We start from the raw sequence: 18,043 nt of genomic DNA on the forward strand, positions 1-18,043 counted from the left end.
GCCCAGTGGCACAATCCCTTCTTCCCAGGTAGGATGGATGGCACATACATTTTCCTTTGAGTTAGCTGACCTACTGGTAGAAAAACATAAATCAAGCATGAGCAATACCTAATTGAATCCCCATGACCTGTAGTTTGAGCCATGAAAAAAACGGAAATATTAGATACCCCCCCACATGACCCACAATATTTCATGGTTTTCACATCAACTGTGAAATCCATTCATGTAACGTCAATTAGAGAAGATTAAGGAGTAAGCTTTATCCTAGAGGAACATTTGAAATGAAACAAAAAACAGCTTCCAAGGTTAGTTACATGATGAAGCAAAGCTGTGTAATTCGTTAACTGCTGCAGTGGTTTACTGTGAATACATTCCTCCCACCATAAAGCTCATACCTCTTCTTAGACAAAATACAACAAACCATTAACATTAAAAAAAAAAAAAATAATCCACACACAGAAAAGAAGCAAATGTTTTTCTTGCCTCGTGAGAGTTTGAAAGCTCTGTGCTGCTGCCTTCTCGGACTTTCCACTGTCGTCACTTTGGGGGCGTGGATAAGGTGAGTAACTGTTTGAGGGCGGATTTAGAAAGACAGTAACTGTTCCAGGGTGGGTCTAAAAAATGAATAGCTGTTCAAGGGAGCAACCTTTGTGGAAGAGGGGTGATAGGGCTGGCCACAAACCATACCCACATGGGTTGGCATGTGCTTGGGGTAGAGAATCTCTACCTAGTACCAAAACTGCAACCCTGTGCTTGGAAGTAGCCTGTGAGTAGCTCCAGTGACTCCGTCATCACTGAAGGCAAAGATGCATCTTAACACTTTGCTGGATGGAGGATCATGATATTGATGTAGCTAGAATATATTGATTCGATGTCTTATCTCTCTTAAATATGTACCTCAGGGACTAGAATCTTCTGGAGTAACAAAAACCTCAGGGAAGAGAGGTAGTAAAATAAAAAAAAAGCCCACTTTATTTTGCATTAGAATATTTTAAAAATTGTGCAACCTCCTACACAAGACTGCAATTAAAAAGGAAGGTGTCTAACTGCACATAAAGTGGCTACTACATAGTGGGTATGTATCTGAGCACCAGAAAGTGTTTGGGAAAAATGGTCCCTAATTTCCTCTAAAATACAGGAAAATAAACAAGTGCATTTAAGAGATGCAGAGTTCTCAAAAGCAGCCGATTAGCTTATGAGTAAACTTGCAATGATGCTTCCCAACATAAAAACCTTGCCAATAAAAGCTACGGAATCAAAACTGAAAAGAGCTGCTAAAAATGTTTCCTACAATTATTCACACAATGGCACACAATTTTTAGAACTAATGCCTTGACACTGAAGTTGACCAGAATAAGTTATGTCTGAATTAAGAGAATACTGATCATCAATTTTAATTACAAAGACCTGCCAGCTATAATAAACAATGAGGTCAGAAGACTCTTAACAGAGACTGCAGTACATTCAAATCGCCCAGGTAAAAGTTGGTTCTGAAAAAATGCAGACAATGTTTTCTGCAAGCCAAGATAATGTGGAGAATTTTTAGATAATCCAGTATTTTTTAAGATAGACACCACACTTCAGTGTCCCTAAGGAATTTTTTGGCATTGCTTTTATTTAGCAACAAGGAGGAACCTTCTGTGGAAAGATGAAAACTGTAGATTATGAAGGCTTTTAACCAATTGACTTCCAAATCTTAATTTCACGACTTCATTTTTTCTATGCTTATACTCCCCTACCGGTGCCTCAGATTCCTACCTCCTTTCATTGCTTTTCAATCCTATGAGAACATAATAATAGTACAGTATTATTTAGCCTGTAGGAAAGACTACTAAACTGTAGCAAATGTATTTTTCCCCCAAAATGTAAGAAAAATTGAAAAATGAAACAAATCAGTTAAATAGGGTCTCTCAAACACAAAAATACTGTTTTGTACTGGCTGGTCTCAGAACTGCACCTGTCTCTTTCCTCAACATCTTAACTAATACTCAAATTTCCTAATGTATTCTTCAGGAATTATAAATGACTAGCTGTTGTACATACAACGAATAGGACCGGTTCCTCTAACTTCATCACCTAATTTGAGCCCTGAATTGCTGCTGTTAGCGAAGGAGTCCTGAAGTAAGAACTCAAACACTGACGATAGAGGCAGACCAGACTGGAGTGTCAGCAGCTCCTCAGGGGGAGTGCCTACTCACAGACATGTGGTTCAACTTTAGTAAATCTCCCTCTACAGGTCTTCAGACTCACACATCTCTCACAGTAACACAAGCCCTCACCTCAGGACTGATGGACTTTTGCTTAAGATCCAAGGTACAAGTTAAGGGACTGTTTCAGCTGGACTGAGTCTCATTCCAGGTGCCCAAATGAAACGTGAACTGCACAGATCTTGTGAGAGCGTAAAATTACAACTCTGTAACAGCCACAGCTCTATGAAAACACCAGGATACCTCTTCTGAGCAAATTTAATACAGTAACCTGCTACTATATTTTCCCATGATTCCTGAGTGGCATCTTCTAAGAATACTTCACCAAATCAGACTGGAAACATGGTGCACATTTTCATGCACAGGTTTAACCATGGAGGTGGCTTCCTTAGCAAAATGAAGGGTCTGTCTCAACAGCCTAAGTCCAAGACTAGGTATCTGTTTAAGAGGGAAGTACAAACCATAAATTATGGACTTAATGCAGAAATGGAGTGTATTATTCCATCTTTCTCACTGCATTAGTCATACTGAAAGACAACAAAAGCTGCTTTTATCCTTAAAATCTAGAGGCCTGCTAAGTCTACCCTTTCCAATGCTTTAAAATGTTTTAAAGGGATTTGACAGAAAAAAGAGAAAACAAGTGGTATACCCATTCATGCACAACGGAACAGGTGCACAGAAGTTTGAGCTAGAGTTCCAGTCTTGGTCTTTTAGCATAACCTCAAGATCACTCTGTTTCAGGAAAAATAAATCCTTGTGACAGAAAGGATGCTTTTGAGCACCTCAATTAGGAATGAAATTAATGTTAATGTCCCCTTTAAGTACACCCTTCCTGTGATATAACATGAACAACGTATCTTAAGAATGTCATCTACCATGAATTAGGGCTTATTTGGACAGCATTTAAACGAGGGTATCACAAAGATCAGCTAAGTTACCCAGCTTTATATCTAAATTATGCTCTGTGATGATGGGAGGCATCCCTTCTGACTCTGTATGAGTTTAATGTGTGTGTGACAGCACAAATGAATGAAGCAATGATTAGGAGAGGAGCAACAGGAAAGGCAATTATGGTGAATTAAGTTAAAGACACAAAGAAATATATTTTAACAAACATTTCCACTTCGGCCACTGTCAGAAAAAAAGACACGCTTCTAATATATATATATATATATAAACATTTAAAATATACTGTCAACAGGACAAACTAGCCTTTGCACAGTGTTTTCTTGTTTGATTGACCAAGTCAGGATCCCAAAGGTTCTAAGCCTGAAAGAACTGCAGGTATTTAATCTCTTAAAAGGTAAGATCTTTATTTTTCACTTGGCCTGGGCTTTGAGCTTGGCATTTCCTGTCATGATAGATGGCAGTATTAAGAGAAACAGAAGAGTGAAGAAGGGAGATGCTCCTCTTTTCTTAATCCTTCCAAGAGCTTTCTGCCATGGAATTTTTACCATTTTCCTTGTGAGGCTGGCATTACTAATAGTAATGCAGTATTGTACTAAGCTACTACTTAAATCTCTTTCAAAACAGGTGATGGTCCGCCCCACACCCCTTTCATGCTAAGGGGCAACCCAGCCTCCCTTTAAGGACAGCATGTGCAAATCTTTTCAACGGATCTTCACAAACCTGTGAAGAGGTATCGTACTACAGAAAATTTAGTTTTCTCTATTGACTGAGGATGTAATCCAGAGCCTGTTAAGAGTCAATGGATTGACCTTCCTTTGAATCAGTGCCTGCATACTCAATTTGCTTTGCACTGGATGAAGTGTGCTGCTGTGGAGGAATGTGCTTTGTAAAGCACAAACCTCCTTATTCTGGGTATGTTCTCTGAAGATGAAATCCTACAAGACAATTCACGTGCAGTGCTGTCACAGTATGCATGCTGGTTCGACAGTAAATATTTGCTTGCAAACCTGAGCAGAATGTTGAAGAGAAGCTCTGCAGTGCTCCATCCACCTCCTCTACGCTGGAAAGAGCTATAAGCCGAGGAAGAAGAGCTTCAAGTGACTGGATAAACAGCCGTGCACTGTGCTGGTCTGCTTCTTGGTTTTTCAGCAATTTTAGAGAGAGCGCAGCAGTACGTAAGGACCTGTGACCTGGACAATCCCGTGGTGTCTGCTCCTCATCAGCCAAGGAGCAGTTGTCAGACCCTATGTCTGAGACATCTGACCTGCCCGAGTCCTTCTCTGCTGCCATGGAATACTGATCGCAAGAATCAAACTCAGTCCTAGAAAGGTCCTGGTCATCTACGCTGAAGTTACTTTCACTATATCTGGATCCATAGGACCGGGTCTTGCAATCAACTGATAAGAAGTTAGTTATATCTGGATAGACTATGGTGTGGCTTCTCTGAACAACATCTGGCTGGTCAATGGTTTCTGATTCTGGTTCTCTATAATGAATTCCTTTGCTTTCGTGACCAGCTGGAGATGGCAGTGAGTTTTTTTGACTTTCTGGGTTATCCTCTGGAGTTGTCTGTCCCATGTCCCCTTCCAAAGTGGTCTGACCAGTGTCTGTGGTAACGCTAATGCTAATATCAGGACTCTTCTCATTTCCTGATTCCCAGGCAGGATTTTCTGAGGACAGGATGCGCCTCTGCCACCTAAAGTCAGCATCATTGATCTCCATGGAGTCCCTGCTCGTCTCAGTTCCATCCTTCAATTCTTCTAAGCGTCGCAGCAGTAGCTGGACCTGCTCTTCACTAAGACCCCTCCCTTGGCTCAGCTCATCTAATGCTCCAAGCAGGGCAAAGACGCAGGACACTGAAGCATAACATGCTTCAATACCACCTTTGATGCATGCTTCCGTCATCCCGTCCATGATACTACAATTAAAACAGAGTTTATTTAAGTGATGCAGCACATATAGGGAGCATGTCACTATCATCCAACACCATCCCCCCATAACCAGCAAAAAAAAGAAGTTAAATTATCCTGTAAGACTACTGCTGAGAAAGACAACTAGTATTGTGAGAACAAATTATTAAGTCTCCCACATGGACACAGCCATGCCATAAAGGAAATGCCAAGCAGGGAAACAGTTACCATGCATTTGTACCAGCATGCACAGCATGTTTTTCCTTACAGACAAACATTTACACTAGAAAAAACCCTCAACACTCAACTGAAGCTAAATTTAAAGCCATTTGCGTCCTGAAAATTATCTTATCTACAAGATGTGATCTTTATAGGAACTGAGAATCCTTCTTGCTCAATCCGACAATGTTTAAATTTTCCGATTACCTCCTTTGATTTCATCTTGGAAATGTACATCTAAATAAGCACAGTTATTTCATTGCAAGGTTAGGGACCCAAACCCAAGAATTTCCAGCTGTAAACCAACACATCTGAGTATTTTGGCAAATTCCACAAGGTAGTTATCTATGCTCTTACAAACAGGCCCAGACTGATGACAAACCAGTAAGAGCTTTTACCCGTCTTCCATTTTCACAGCTTATTTAACCAGGGAGATACCCTGGCTCATATTTGGGTATGTTTCTGAAGGTACAGCTATTTAAGTGTCCTGTGTACGCAGGTTTAAGAGACAAGAGGCTAAAGGAGGAAACAGAGCATACAGCTTGAGAAGATCCAGATGGGACTTCCTTTTAGAAATAGACCTCTTCCTGGATTCTGACTCAGAAGAGCAGGGCCCTGCCAAATCACAAAGCTGCTGAGGACTGCCAAGTATCTGAAAGGAAAGGAAACAGAAGTTACTAGAGGGTTATCTAAGCATTATTTAAATACAATAAATGAGTCATAGTTCTACCAAGCCTGGAACTTGAAGTAGCAGTACTGTAATTTCTCACAGCAAAAGAAAACAGCACCCTGATGTTCTACTTATTAAAGCTACTTTCCTCTTTTTAAAGGCAGAAAAACAGATAGAGAAGAGCAGAATATTCAACAAGAATGACATATAGAATGTTGTCCAGTGCTTTACATTTTTGACTGAATATGTTTTAATAGATACTGCACGCAAGACAATCTCTATGCTTATAGGTAGAATAAGTATCTTACATTGTATTATATACCAAAGGGAGCCTTTCTCTTCAGTCATCCAGTTACAAAATGATAGTCATGCAAAGACAGACAAAGTGATTCCTTCTGGCTCAACCTGCTGGGTGGCGTCCTGTTAATACCCACCAAGAAATACAAGAAGGCAGCTTTACAAACAAGCCGATACTAATAAGCAGAAAGAGGCAACAGACATGTCCTGCAGGAAACATTAGACTGAGCTTTTCCTAAAGGTTCAGTTGTCATCTTGCTATTCTTTAAAATTAGAGGAAGACAAGTGTCACGGTGACTGCCAGTTCAGACAACAACCCAGCAGGTGTCTGTGTGGTGTTAGAAGAGATCTTCAAGACACAGAACAGCCTAGGTATACAACAAGCTAGATCAAAAATCCTCTAAGACAAGACCACTGTTCCTACAAATTACGTAAGTTGCCTTGTGTTCCACAACATAAGAGAGCTGCACATGTGAAATGGAAGAGCCCATCTTGACAGGGCCACTTAAGGTATTGGCAGCTTACTTGTGGCTATTCTAATATAGTTCCAGGAAACCAGATTTAAAAAACCTGGCATGTAATCAAAACATATTCACCTCAGTGCCTGGAATACTATGCTGTGAGGATGAATGTCTCCTTCAAGCAAGAGCAGAGAGTGGGGCAAGATGCCAAAGAAGTTGAAAACCGGATCACTACACTGCATCTCACTCAAAAGAGCAGTCATGACTCAGCTTAAGATCTCCATGCAGTACCACAGCATGAACGCTGATGAAAGTGCCACAGCAGCTTGTGTTATGGAGACAAATAAAGCCATTACAACTTTCTAAAACTAAAAATATTTGTCAGATTTACTTTGATGTAACAGCTATGCTCAGAAAGGGCAATTTCAGCATCCCTACTGCTAACATATGGAATGGACTGTCATGCACGTATCACCGATTTTTACTGTTAAATAAACATTTTGCTTTACATGCCTGGATGTGCACATGTGATTATCTCACCTCTTTCATAATTTTGATGGCTTCTACTCGGTGCTGAGGTGGTGGGTAAAGCAATATCCGGTGATAGAGAGACTGCAGCACAGGCTTCATGGATTCCACTGACCCCACCAACCGAACCAGTTCTGCTGCAATATAATAAATGGTCCGTGCAACGGGCCCACTGAGGGCAGGTGCTGTGGATGAACAACCTGAACCCCGGCCATGATCAGAGATTCCTGAGGAAGGTGAATCAGCTTCAAGGCAGATGCTGCTGTGGGCAGAGGTGATAGTTTTGTCATGGATTGGATTTCCCAGGATTACTACCAGGGCTGGACACAGTTGCTTCCTGAGAAAGAGAAAAGCAGCAGATGGTAACTGGAAAAAAATAATCTCACAGGAACAGATTGAAAATAGCCCACGGTTTAATGAGATACACACGCTAGTTTTAACGATCAGTCAACAGCAGATAGAATGGTTAGACAGAATAAAAAATTACAACAGGCTTTTTTCACCTCCCAAGTATCAGCATGCTAGGACATATGGAAATACTTTTGGGTGCTTTATAAATGGTACTGATTCTGCAAGTTCATGTTGCTGCCCAGAGCTGTCCTTTACAAGACAGCACGCCTGCCTCTATCGTCAGCTGTAACCTATTGCAAGGTAGAAATTCTAGGTTTCTACTGCTCTGTTTCTTCTTCAGTCCAACCTGGGAGCTTTAAAAAAACCTGACCAAACAAAAACTAATCTATGTTAACTAGAAGGCCTGATGTTCTACCACTGAACTGCACATGCACCCTCAGTTGTGAGTCTCTGTTTTGCTGGCTTTTGACAATATAATTAAAGCCCTCTACAGTAACTCAAAGTGTGCATTGTAACATCTCATATGCCACTATACACTAAAAACAACATCCTTCCTTCAAGTGATTCCACAGCAGCAGATCACTCTTCTGTGCAGCCAGAGCCAAAACTAACTCAGCACTTTGCTCAGTTAGCTGATATTTCAGCTTTGCACTCACGCACTTAACATTTCACTGCAGTCTGCATGACCCTGATTTAAAAAAACAAGTGAATGCAGTCCCAAACCTGATTTTCACCCACATGCCTCACAGGTTCAAGCTGCCGCCTGGAGCAAGCACCCAATGACAAGTAATGTTTCAGCATAAAATGTAACACATCCTCATAAATCTCTTATTTTCTCAAGATTTTTATGCAGTCCAGAAATGTCATTGCTTCTCTTAATATGCTTGCTAAAACAGTTCTGCTTACTGAAGTCACAGAAAGAAAAAAAAAGCTTTTAACCAGGCATCAGATAATGACTTTGAGTCTGCTTATTCCACTTCTTTCTCCAATCAGGTACACTTAAAAAATGTATCAATTCACTCCTTAAGAAACACACCTGCCTCAAAGCAGATGTAATCACAGGTTTCAACAGCAACAGCTACTGCATCAGATCAGTAAGAAGCTATTCAGCACCCTCTAACAGTAAGCAGAATATTTTGTGTGCTCAATGCCACACATGATTCTGCTGAGCTATTACAGAAAGTGTAAGAGTTTTTCTGTTCTAGCTAAATATGTTAGACTTCATTACAGTGATAATCCACTACAGGGATTTAATGTGTTAGCTGAGCATGAAATCCTAACCAACCTTATATGAAGCACAGAATGAACTGACAGCAGGTTAACAGCAAGCTCTGCTCACATCTGGAGATTTATTGCAGGTTTGTTTGCATGGCTGGGGGGGAGAAGGTCCTTTTATACTTATAAACTGAATATTTGCATCAGATGTACTCACCATATTAAATCAGTGAATCCTTTGTGCTGGTGCATGCAGGGAGAGGAGCTGTTTAACATGGAGAGGATGCACTCCAAGTAAAGAAGCTGAAGATGCCGATTGTCACTGGCAAAGAGAAAAGATACCATTCATGTTACATTTAAACAAAGATTATTTAATTTTCTAAAAGAATTACATTAGTTCACTTGAAAATTATACCGCAATTTACAGCAGTGACTTCTTTTTGCTTCTTCCTATGGATTTACAATGGTGTGATCACCTTTACCATCCTATTTATTTTACGCTGACTACATGCAGTGACCTGCTACTGAAAAAAGAACCACAAACAGCTATGTGAAAAAAAAGGAAGAAAAAACCAGAAATAATTATTACAATTCAATCTAAAAACCTGAGGAGGAGGGAACTCTCAAAACAGAGGAAAAGGAGACACCCAGATATCCCAGATTGGATGGTTTCTTCAGGCATTCTGAAGGGCATTGAGGCTGCTCTCTTCTGGTTACTTTTTCTCTTTTCTTGGTGACAGCCACAGTGGTCAAAAGTCAATGTCTACAAGCAGTAAGTCACATGACAACACGGCTACCTTCCAGGGCCTTACCAGTTACTCTGTCAAAACCATAAACACCAAGTGAGCTTCATGAGAAAGAACGTGAAAGATCCTGTGGACATCTGGGATTGATACACTTGTAACGTACAATGTGCTTGTACCTACTCTCAGAATTAGCTCTGGGATTCAGGAGCAGCTGAATAGCTGATAGCAGGTGAATGAGAGCTGGAGGAATGTATTTTCTGATATATGATGGTGGGTAAAGAAAGCTGTAAAGAATGGACTTAACTGAAATTAAAGAATGAGAAATGCCTGCTCTTCTGTCACTGCCTGAATTCCTTTTGTTCCCATAGATGAATTTTCATTTGAGTAGAACAGTACCTGTTTCACATGCCATGCAGAAAATAGTGAATCCTGAGGCTTGAAGCTAGATTTCTAACCCTGTGCTACAGAGGGTTTAAAACTGCTGGCTGGTTATACATTTTAGAGGCGATAGCATTTTCCTCACAACAGTCGACACCTATCTGGAGAGATGCACACAATCCAGGTACAATTGCCTGCCTTCCTGACAGCTTATCTTACAACGTACCTTAAAGTAGATCATCAACAACTTACAGCTGACACTTGCATGGGCAGGCACAGGGCATCCCTGCACTTGCGATTGCTCTAATGCTTCTTACTACCATATTCTTTTCCTGCTGTTTAAGAAATTAATATTGCACTCCTGCATGCCTCAGCATAGGCAGTGTGTTCATTTCACTGCTGCCACAAATTCCATTACCACCAAAGTCACCAATGGTCCCAAGAAAAAAATTCACCTCCCTGAACTCTTCCTCGTTGCTCATAGGTGTGCCTCCCTCAAAACCAAATTCTAATAAACTTGAAATTTAGAAGGAGGAATTCCTTTGGACTATGAAATTAGAACAGGCAGTATATCATACTAAAATCTCACTTCACTGACCAGGAGGTTAGAAAGTTAAGTTGCTGCCAATTAAGTGATTTGAAGGAGATACTAAAATTTGCCTTGAAAGAAGAAATAAAGGCTTTTCATTCATGGAGCTCTTTAATAAGCCATTCTAACTGTATTATTTTTCCTCAGAAAATAAACAGATCTCATAAATAGAGATCCTAACAGTCTAGGTACATAATTACAAGCATGAATTAAGCCCTTTAAATTTCTTATTGTACTTTATCTAAAGCATGCCTCAATCTGTTCTGATTCAGGACAGTTTTATGGAAAGCTGGGATTGCAGGTAATTTTTTTAAAGACTTTCAGTGATTCTGAGCGATCCGGTCAGGTGGTTTAATTTTGATGTTTCATAACCAGTAATAAAAAGTGATTACTTGGAGGACAATACCTAAAAGGTGATAGCTGTTTATAGCTTCATATATGGGCAAAAATTGATACAAAGAATTAACCTTTCAGCTGGTTTTGCCACTTGATATTGTTAGATACACACTTTTGAAGATCTCTCCTTATCCTGTAACTAGACACACAACTGGGAAAAAAGGTTCCTTTAGAAGATTCAGAAACAGGCTTTTATTTTCCCAAATTGTGACACTGATTATATAATGCTAAGTAAGGTAATCTTCCCTTCCAAATCTTGCTGTAATTAGAAACAGTCATCAGAGAAAAGTCTATAGAATTGCACACAAAGATGTCTGCGCTGTCTTCGGCTCTGGCAGTTCCTAAGCCATAGGTTTCCTGAAAATGGTACAGCACATGAAAGGAAGGACCGATGCATGCTTGTTTTGTGTATCTCCCATTTCCCCCAAGTTCATCACAGGCTACTTTCACGGACATACAGGCCAACCAAAGAGACCATGTTATGCTACATTTTCAATACGTTCAAGATTGGCTTTTTTTGCTACCACTCAGAGGACTTGCAACTCGGAGTAGTAGCAAGTTAAATCTTACCTTACTAATACAGAAACAGTGTTACCAAGTGAAAACTTGTTTTTCCCCTTAAAAATTTTGAACTATTTCCAGCTTGCTATACTTCTGTTTTTCAAATAACTGCTGTATAATGTTTGCATTGCTTTTGGTTGCTTTGTCATCTCTTTAAGACTTCAGGCTTTTTTTGGCTCATTTCTCAATAGCCCATTAGTCCAGCTATGCTAGAATGGCACAGGAAGTAATTTTTAACTCATGAGTAATTATTACTCTTACCATACTGGCCAACAAGAGACTCTTAATGCAGTGTAACATGCTATTACTGCCCATAATAACTGCATTTTAAAAGTCAGGCTAGTGCATTTCCAAGTGTACAATATTCCTAAATTTAAGGAATGCTTTGGTACTGTAAATTATTTTAGTTGGATAAATGCCACCTTTCTAAGGACATATTAATTCCTTCTGCATATTGTCTCTGTTACATTTTTCCATGTCTCTTGTAATTGTTCTCTCTACAATGATTACTTTCAAGCCAGAAAAGACAACTCCTTTGACAAGTATTTTGCTGCTGTATGGAAGTTACTTACAGATTAGATTTACTGGAAGCTCTTTAAAGCTGAACACTGCACAAAGAAGGCAAATTAGCTTCTTATTTCAAGTGAGGATTAAATTAATGCATCATGAACAACTCTAATAAACACTTCATTTAGGCACAATTTTGTTCCATAATTCCAGGACTACAATAGTAAAATCACATGTATCAGTGAAACTCTCAATCTCTAGGTAGTAAATTCAAATTATAAACTGAAATAACTCACTTTATGACAGCCTGGAGCTTCTCACAGAGCACAGTGAGGACAGATACAACATCATCACAAAGAGACTCAGTTGAAGTACCTCCAAAAAGAACAAAGATCAGAGGCATTACATACGTGCAGCTGGATTACAACCTCAATTCATTGCATGTACTTTCAGAGCTGGTCCAAGCTTCTAAACAACAAGCAGTGCTGCCAAAATTTACAGAGAAGATGCAGTAGGAAAAGTCCAAGATCGGAAAGTGATCTCCATACAATGAAAAAGCAGTAGTATTAGATCCGGAGAGAGCATTGATTGCTTACGTGCAATCACAGAAGGTTAGCTGAAGTCTAATCCAGATAATAAAATAAGTATACTAATAAATAATAAAAAAGGACTGGCTCCAGTACTTCTACATGGCAGCTAGAATGTCTGTATCTCTCCCCGCAGTTAGTCTCTGCTACACAGCTTCTGATGTCTGATCAGGTCCTGATCTTAAAAGAGGATGCTTGTGCACTCCAAAGATTTTAGCCTCCATCCATACAAGTTCTCCTGCAGAAATCCAGTGAGAACGTCAAAAGCAGGGATTACTTTTACCTATCAGGGAAGATGTTGGAAGCTAAGCCAGAATGGGAACAGAAAAAAATCCTCTTGTAAATTAATCATTTGGCAAGCCTGAACAGACCTTTGCTAGTGGTGCACTTTCAAAAGCTGCCATTATAGACTGCGTCTCTAGCCTGAAAGACAACACAATCATTTCCAGATTCCATGTCCTACCCCATGAATCTGTTTCAATTTAGGAAGTAAAGCCACTTACTAAAACATTTTCCAGAGCACTGAAACTCACCTTGAAACAATCCTTTTATTACTATGTTGAGTGCAATGATGTTACCATGGTCCAAATGAACACACGACTGAAAATATCAGGAGCTAACAGGGCTGTCTCAGTTATTACCACAGGTAACACAGCATCAAGCTATGGAGAAGGGAAGAAACCCTGAAGATGCAATTCCTGTGACATTAAACAGCACTGTGCTGATGAAAGGAAAGTGAAAAATAAAAAAGCTGGATTGGAAGAAGTCACTAAAAAAGTGTTACAAATACCTTGACTCTTGAATTTCTGCAAGGCATCATGGTTTTCAATTGTCTGTTAAGGAAAGACAAAGGTGGTGTAACTGGTACAAGGGGCAGAAAAACACTGCAGAAGCAACATTTAACAGCAGAGCTTTCTTAACAAACCCATGTCACCTATGTGTTCTGGGGTGGTGTGGTTTTTTTTGTTAGTTTTGTTTTTAAGCAAGCTTTTGCAAAACATTTTCAAAAATTCCTTAAGATCTGTTTTAACAGTCATTTACATTTAAGGAACTCACATCTCATTGAGTAGAACTAGGATTTATAAGTTCTTTAGGGATTTATTTCCTACACCTAAAACAACTTAATAATAACTAGGCACGTAAGTTGCATTAACTGAGAGGAAAGCATAGTCTAGATTTCACAAAGTACCAAAATCAATTGAGTATAAAAGAGTTTATCACATTGTCACTGTTAATGTTACAGTGCCAACAGCATTAATGGCAGTCAGGAAATGGAAACAATCTCTTACATCATTTGGTTCAGCAGCAGTATAGGATTTTTTCCTATCAGTGCAGAAAGGGGTCAAGCCAAATTCCTCTCTCAAGCATTAACAACAAACTGCCAGGAAATAAATGCAGCTCTCACATGCTTTCACCCACTCCTCAGCTAAGAACAGATCTAACGAAATTCAGCTTTCAGACCCAAACTAAATCTCAAAACTACTGGGGTTTTTTTGTTTCTTTTTTGGTTTGGTTTGGTTTTTGGTTTGGTTTTGGGGTTTTTTTTGGTAAATGTTTTGGCTGTTAGAATGAACCTACCTAGCACAGACAGAAGCTAAGTCTACTTAAACTGATTAATTCTGTTCTGCAGTTGTTCATTAGGATAAAAGCAATCTAGTCTACTAATCCAAAATCGAAGTGATCATCTTAACCCAAAACACATATAAGGAAAATAAACTGTGCAATTACAGTACTTAAAATTTCCTAATAAATAGAAACTGACTTTTATAAACAGTAATTTTTTTGATAATATACACAGCAGCACGAATGACTATAAGAAGCCAATGTACTTTTGCATGTACCCAGAACATCTACAGTTTTGCTGACAATATGCTGGGATTTCATTTAAACAACTCTCATGGATTTTAGTAATGCAATAAATAGAATTAATTTTTTTGCTAGCCAAGCAAAGAATGTCATGACCCTAAATTATCTTCTATAAAAAAGTAGAAGAAAAACCTCAATTACACTTTCCTTAGTTGAGAATTATATAGGTAAATATCTGTCATGCAAAAACTTTTGGCAAAATTATTTCAATGAACCTTAAGAAAACAAGCAAACAAAATAAAAAGAATGGAAAAGGAAAAAGCCAAGGCAGCCTGACAGCAGAGCAAAGACTCTTTTGTTTAATGGAAGGAGAGAAAAAATAAATAAATAAATTAGCCAAGTAGATCTGACAATATGAGAGCTGCGTTTCTGACGGACTGCTGTAAGGCAAGCACACAGTCAGAGCCCCAAAACGCTTTTAAACAGGATTAACTGTGGAAGTGTCAAATAAAAGCCGTAAGGCACAACAAGCCAGTACAATACACTGCATTCAGAGAAACAAAAAGGTACGCAGCCATGGACGTGGAACCACTTGTTGATGCCAGAAGGCTCACCATGTTTTCTTGCTTTTGTCGTAACTGTAAAGTCAAGTCACTCAACATTTGGCTGAGGGTTGCCCGCACAGCGGTGTTAATGCTCCGCTGGTGACAGCTAGATACATATGTCTCAATGCAAACCTGATGAGGAAACAAGATAGCAGTACACAGATATGAACTGTAACTTACCAGTAACACATTTTAGGAGGAGGATACCAACATCTCTTGCACGCAGATAGCCAGCCTTCCTTACTATTTCAGATTGCTTTATGAGCACATTAGAAGTTTTCAGCAATATGGAAAACTGAGTAAATAGCATCTAGAAGCAATTCATCAGTCTCACAGCTGCAGGAACGGTAGGGCAAAAATGGTGAAATCTCCTGTCAAACCCAAGTGCTTTTGGCACTTGCCTTGCTCCATAGATAATTCACTAAATGCTACTTGAATTGTTCATTTCTAGATACTTATTTGTAACTATCACTCTGCAAGTCTGTATCTGCAATGTAAATACCCTCCAATTCTTTAAGATTGTTGCTTCTGTTCTATAGGTATTTGCCACTTTTTCTATAATTAATTATTACATACTGCAGCATATCTGAAAGCCTTTAAAGGCCTTTCCTAATACGGAAAACACAACAGCACTTCACCACAAATAACAGAAATTATTGCCTTTTAATAATCGGCAATCAAGCCAAGGGCTCCTCAGCTCAGAGATCCCATGGGAGCTAAGGCAGCAATGGAAGATCACTGACAGACCATTCAGTTCCCAGATCCATACCCAGTTGCTGGCAGTTTTTTGACACTGCTGTGACCAGAGCTGTCCTTGACTTTTGCCCCAGATGATGTTATACAAATAGTTGCCAAAGCATACTGCAGCTAGGATCCTGGGGACAGCACACTGCAAAATGCAATTTCTGTCCTTCATCAGATTTTCTGCAGGAGACACTAGTCTCCGTAATAGCTGCTGTAACTGTAATAACCACTGTAACTACTGTACAGCAGCTACCAAGTGGATAACAGTCTTGATGGAGCTAAGTGGGACTGCAGCAGAACTGTACAATACACTCTCCTCAGACTGTGATCCAAAGAAGCAGTTTTGGTCCTTTGGCCTACACTGAGCTTTGTCATGAACAATGACCATTAAAAAATTTTTTTCAAAAAGTAAATGACTGTTCACATGCTTTTTCAGTCCCTGTGTTTTGATTCTGCCATCATTTAAATATATAACTAGTGAGAAGAACCATGAATATAGATTAAACTATCTGTGAAAAAGTATTTTAGAAAAATATAGTATAAATTATATGCATAAGCAGTACACAGAAATGCATCTGGTGCACATTTTTGAATGAGAAGGATATTATATGATGGAAAGCCATTTTTATAGTTCCCTAATGAGGATGAGTTTTTATGAGGGAAAAATCAAAGTGATCTGATTACATAGGCTAACCAGTATTGACATAAGCACACGGACAAGATTCTTGATTGTTTCTAACTCCTATAGAAATGAAATGAAGCTATTTCAGCAGCTAAAAAAAGCAGGCTGTGGACTCAAGGCTATGCAGTTTAAGATGTTGCTGGCCCACTTCTGCATTTGTTAGAGTGGAAAAAAAAAACATAGGTATGTTCCTAAAACCCTTCTGACTTCCTCACTTTGGGCAACCTCACATCTCAGCATTTCGGTAAAGCCACAAGCACAAGACATTACTGAGTTTCTTGGATACAAACAGTATCTTTAGTGAGTGATCTAAGACATCACACACAGAAGCTACTTAATTATGGCTCTTGCCTTATCTTCCCTTATTTCCCAACTACACTGACAGACAGGACTTCAGAGTTTTTCAAGTGTATGTGTATCACTCTACCTCATGCTAGAAACACTATGCAAATGACAAACTCAGACCGACTATCTCCTTTGACCATATACTAGAACAGGTTACAGTTACATGTATTTGCAGGATATAAGGGACTGAACCGACAGCCTCTCATTCTTGTTGCCCTTTTTCAAGATTCCAAGAGCTGCCAAACAAAGAAGGGATTTTATTTAGCTAGAGATCAATGTCAGTGATGAAGACGGTCTTGTAAGTTAAAAGAGGGCTTGGACCAACTCTGCCCATCATCTCATTCAGCTATGACCTGAACTCCAGTGGACAAAAACCCCTAAATTCTGTTAATCATATACAGCCCTTTGTAGAGGCCAAACCATTCCAGTGCTGCCGAGATCATTCTCCTCTTGAGCTGTAAGCCTTTTTCTAGAGTACCTGAATCAATTGATGAAATACCATTCTTAGGATGTAGGCTGACTTTCTGGAAAGAGCATGACTGGTATCTCCTTCTCTCCCCTCCCCATGCCAGCTAATGAGCAACAGTCCTTTCCACTTGAGCTCCGATCTTATGGAAGGCCTGTGTTCTAAAATGGCTGGGCAAGGTACCTTTTGAAAAGCCATTGATGAAGAACCACCAGTAAAAATGCGAGAGCTCAGGGCCCCAAGGAGGTGTGCAATGGACATTTTGATCATTTCATGCATTCGGGGACTTCCAGCTCTATGGCATGCAAAACACAACTAAGAGCAAAACACAGAAGGGTTAGCCAATGAAAACCAACAATGTTAAACAAATCAAACCTCCATAAAGTAGACGAGAGTAACAAATACACACATGAAAACAAGCAACAGCATAAACTACATTTTCTTGCAGGGGTCTAGGCAAGCATGGGAAGGCGCACAGAGCAAGATTCAGTCTGTTTTCAATACTGCTAATACTTACACCACAAAATATAGTACTCTTCATGTTGGATGCTTCCTTAATTTGAAGCTGATAATGTTCAGAAAGATTTGAGGTGCCACTATTTTGTACACATGAATTGAGAATGATCTGGCAGGGCAAAATGGCCAGACTCCAGCCTTGTTTGTCAGGCAGTCCCCAGAGATTTCTACCGGTAATGCAGGCAGCACCTTTCTGATTCTGCAGTGGCTCCACTTTGCTGCAGAGGGCAGGCTAGGAAAGCTAAGGGACTGACTTGGAAAGAAATGTCAAATAGCAGGGGCACTGGAGCAGAAAGCTCCTCTCTGCCACCTTTCCCTTACAGCAGGTCAGAAAAATAAACGCTAAGC

At 39.6% G+C, this 18,043-nt stretch overlaps 1 protein-coding gene across 1 annotated transcript in view; it reads right to left on the reverse strand.

The window, feature by feature from the left end:
* The window catches only part of ARFGEF3 (ARFGEF family member 3), a 96,637-nt gene that overhangs the window by 40,298 nt on the left and 38,296 nt on the right, over nucleotides 1–18,043 (reverse strand). Inside the window, exons 6-12 of the mRNA XM_056343657.1 lie at nucleotides 14,952–15,074; nucleotides 13,322–13,364; nucleotides 12,241–12,319; nucleotides 8,985–9,089; nucleotides 7,214–7,538; nucleotides 5,785–5,897; nucleotides 4,124–5,034 (exon numbers count right to left, since the gene is read on the reverse strand). Of these exons, the coding sequence (XP_056199632.1) occupies nucleotides 4,124–5,034; nucleotides 5,785–5,897; nucleotides 7,214–7,538; nucleotides 8,985–9,089; nucleotides 12,241–12,319; nucleotides 13,322–13,364; nucleotides 14,952–15,074 (1,699 nt within the window). The remainder of the gene's footprint in view (nucleotides 1–4,123; nucleotides 5,035–5,784; nucleotides 5,898–7,213; nucleotides 7,539–8,984; nucleotides 9,090–12,240; nucleotides 12,320–13,321; nucleotides 13,365–14,951; nucleotides 15,075–18,043) is intronic.

The sequence above is a fragment of the Falco biarmicus genome, chromosome 6 (assembly GCF_023638135.1).
Source record: "Falco biarmicus isolate bFalBia1 chromosome 6, bFalBia1.pri, whole genome shotgun sequence".
Classification (NCBI taxonomy): domain Eukaryota; kingdom Metazoa; phylum Chordata; class Aves; order Falconiformes; family Falconidae; genus Falco; species Falco biarmicus.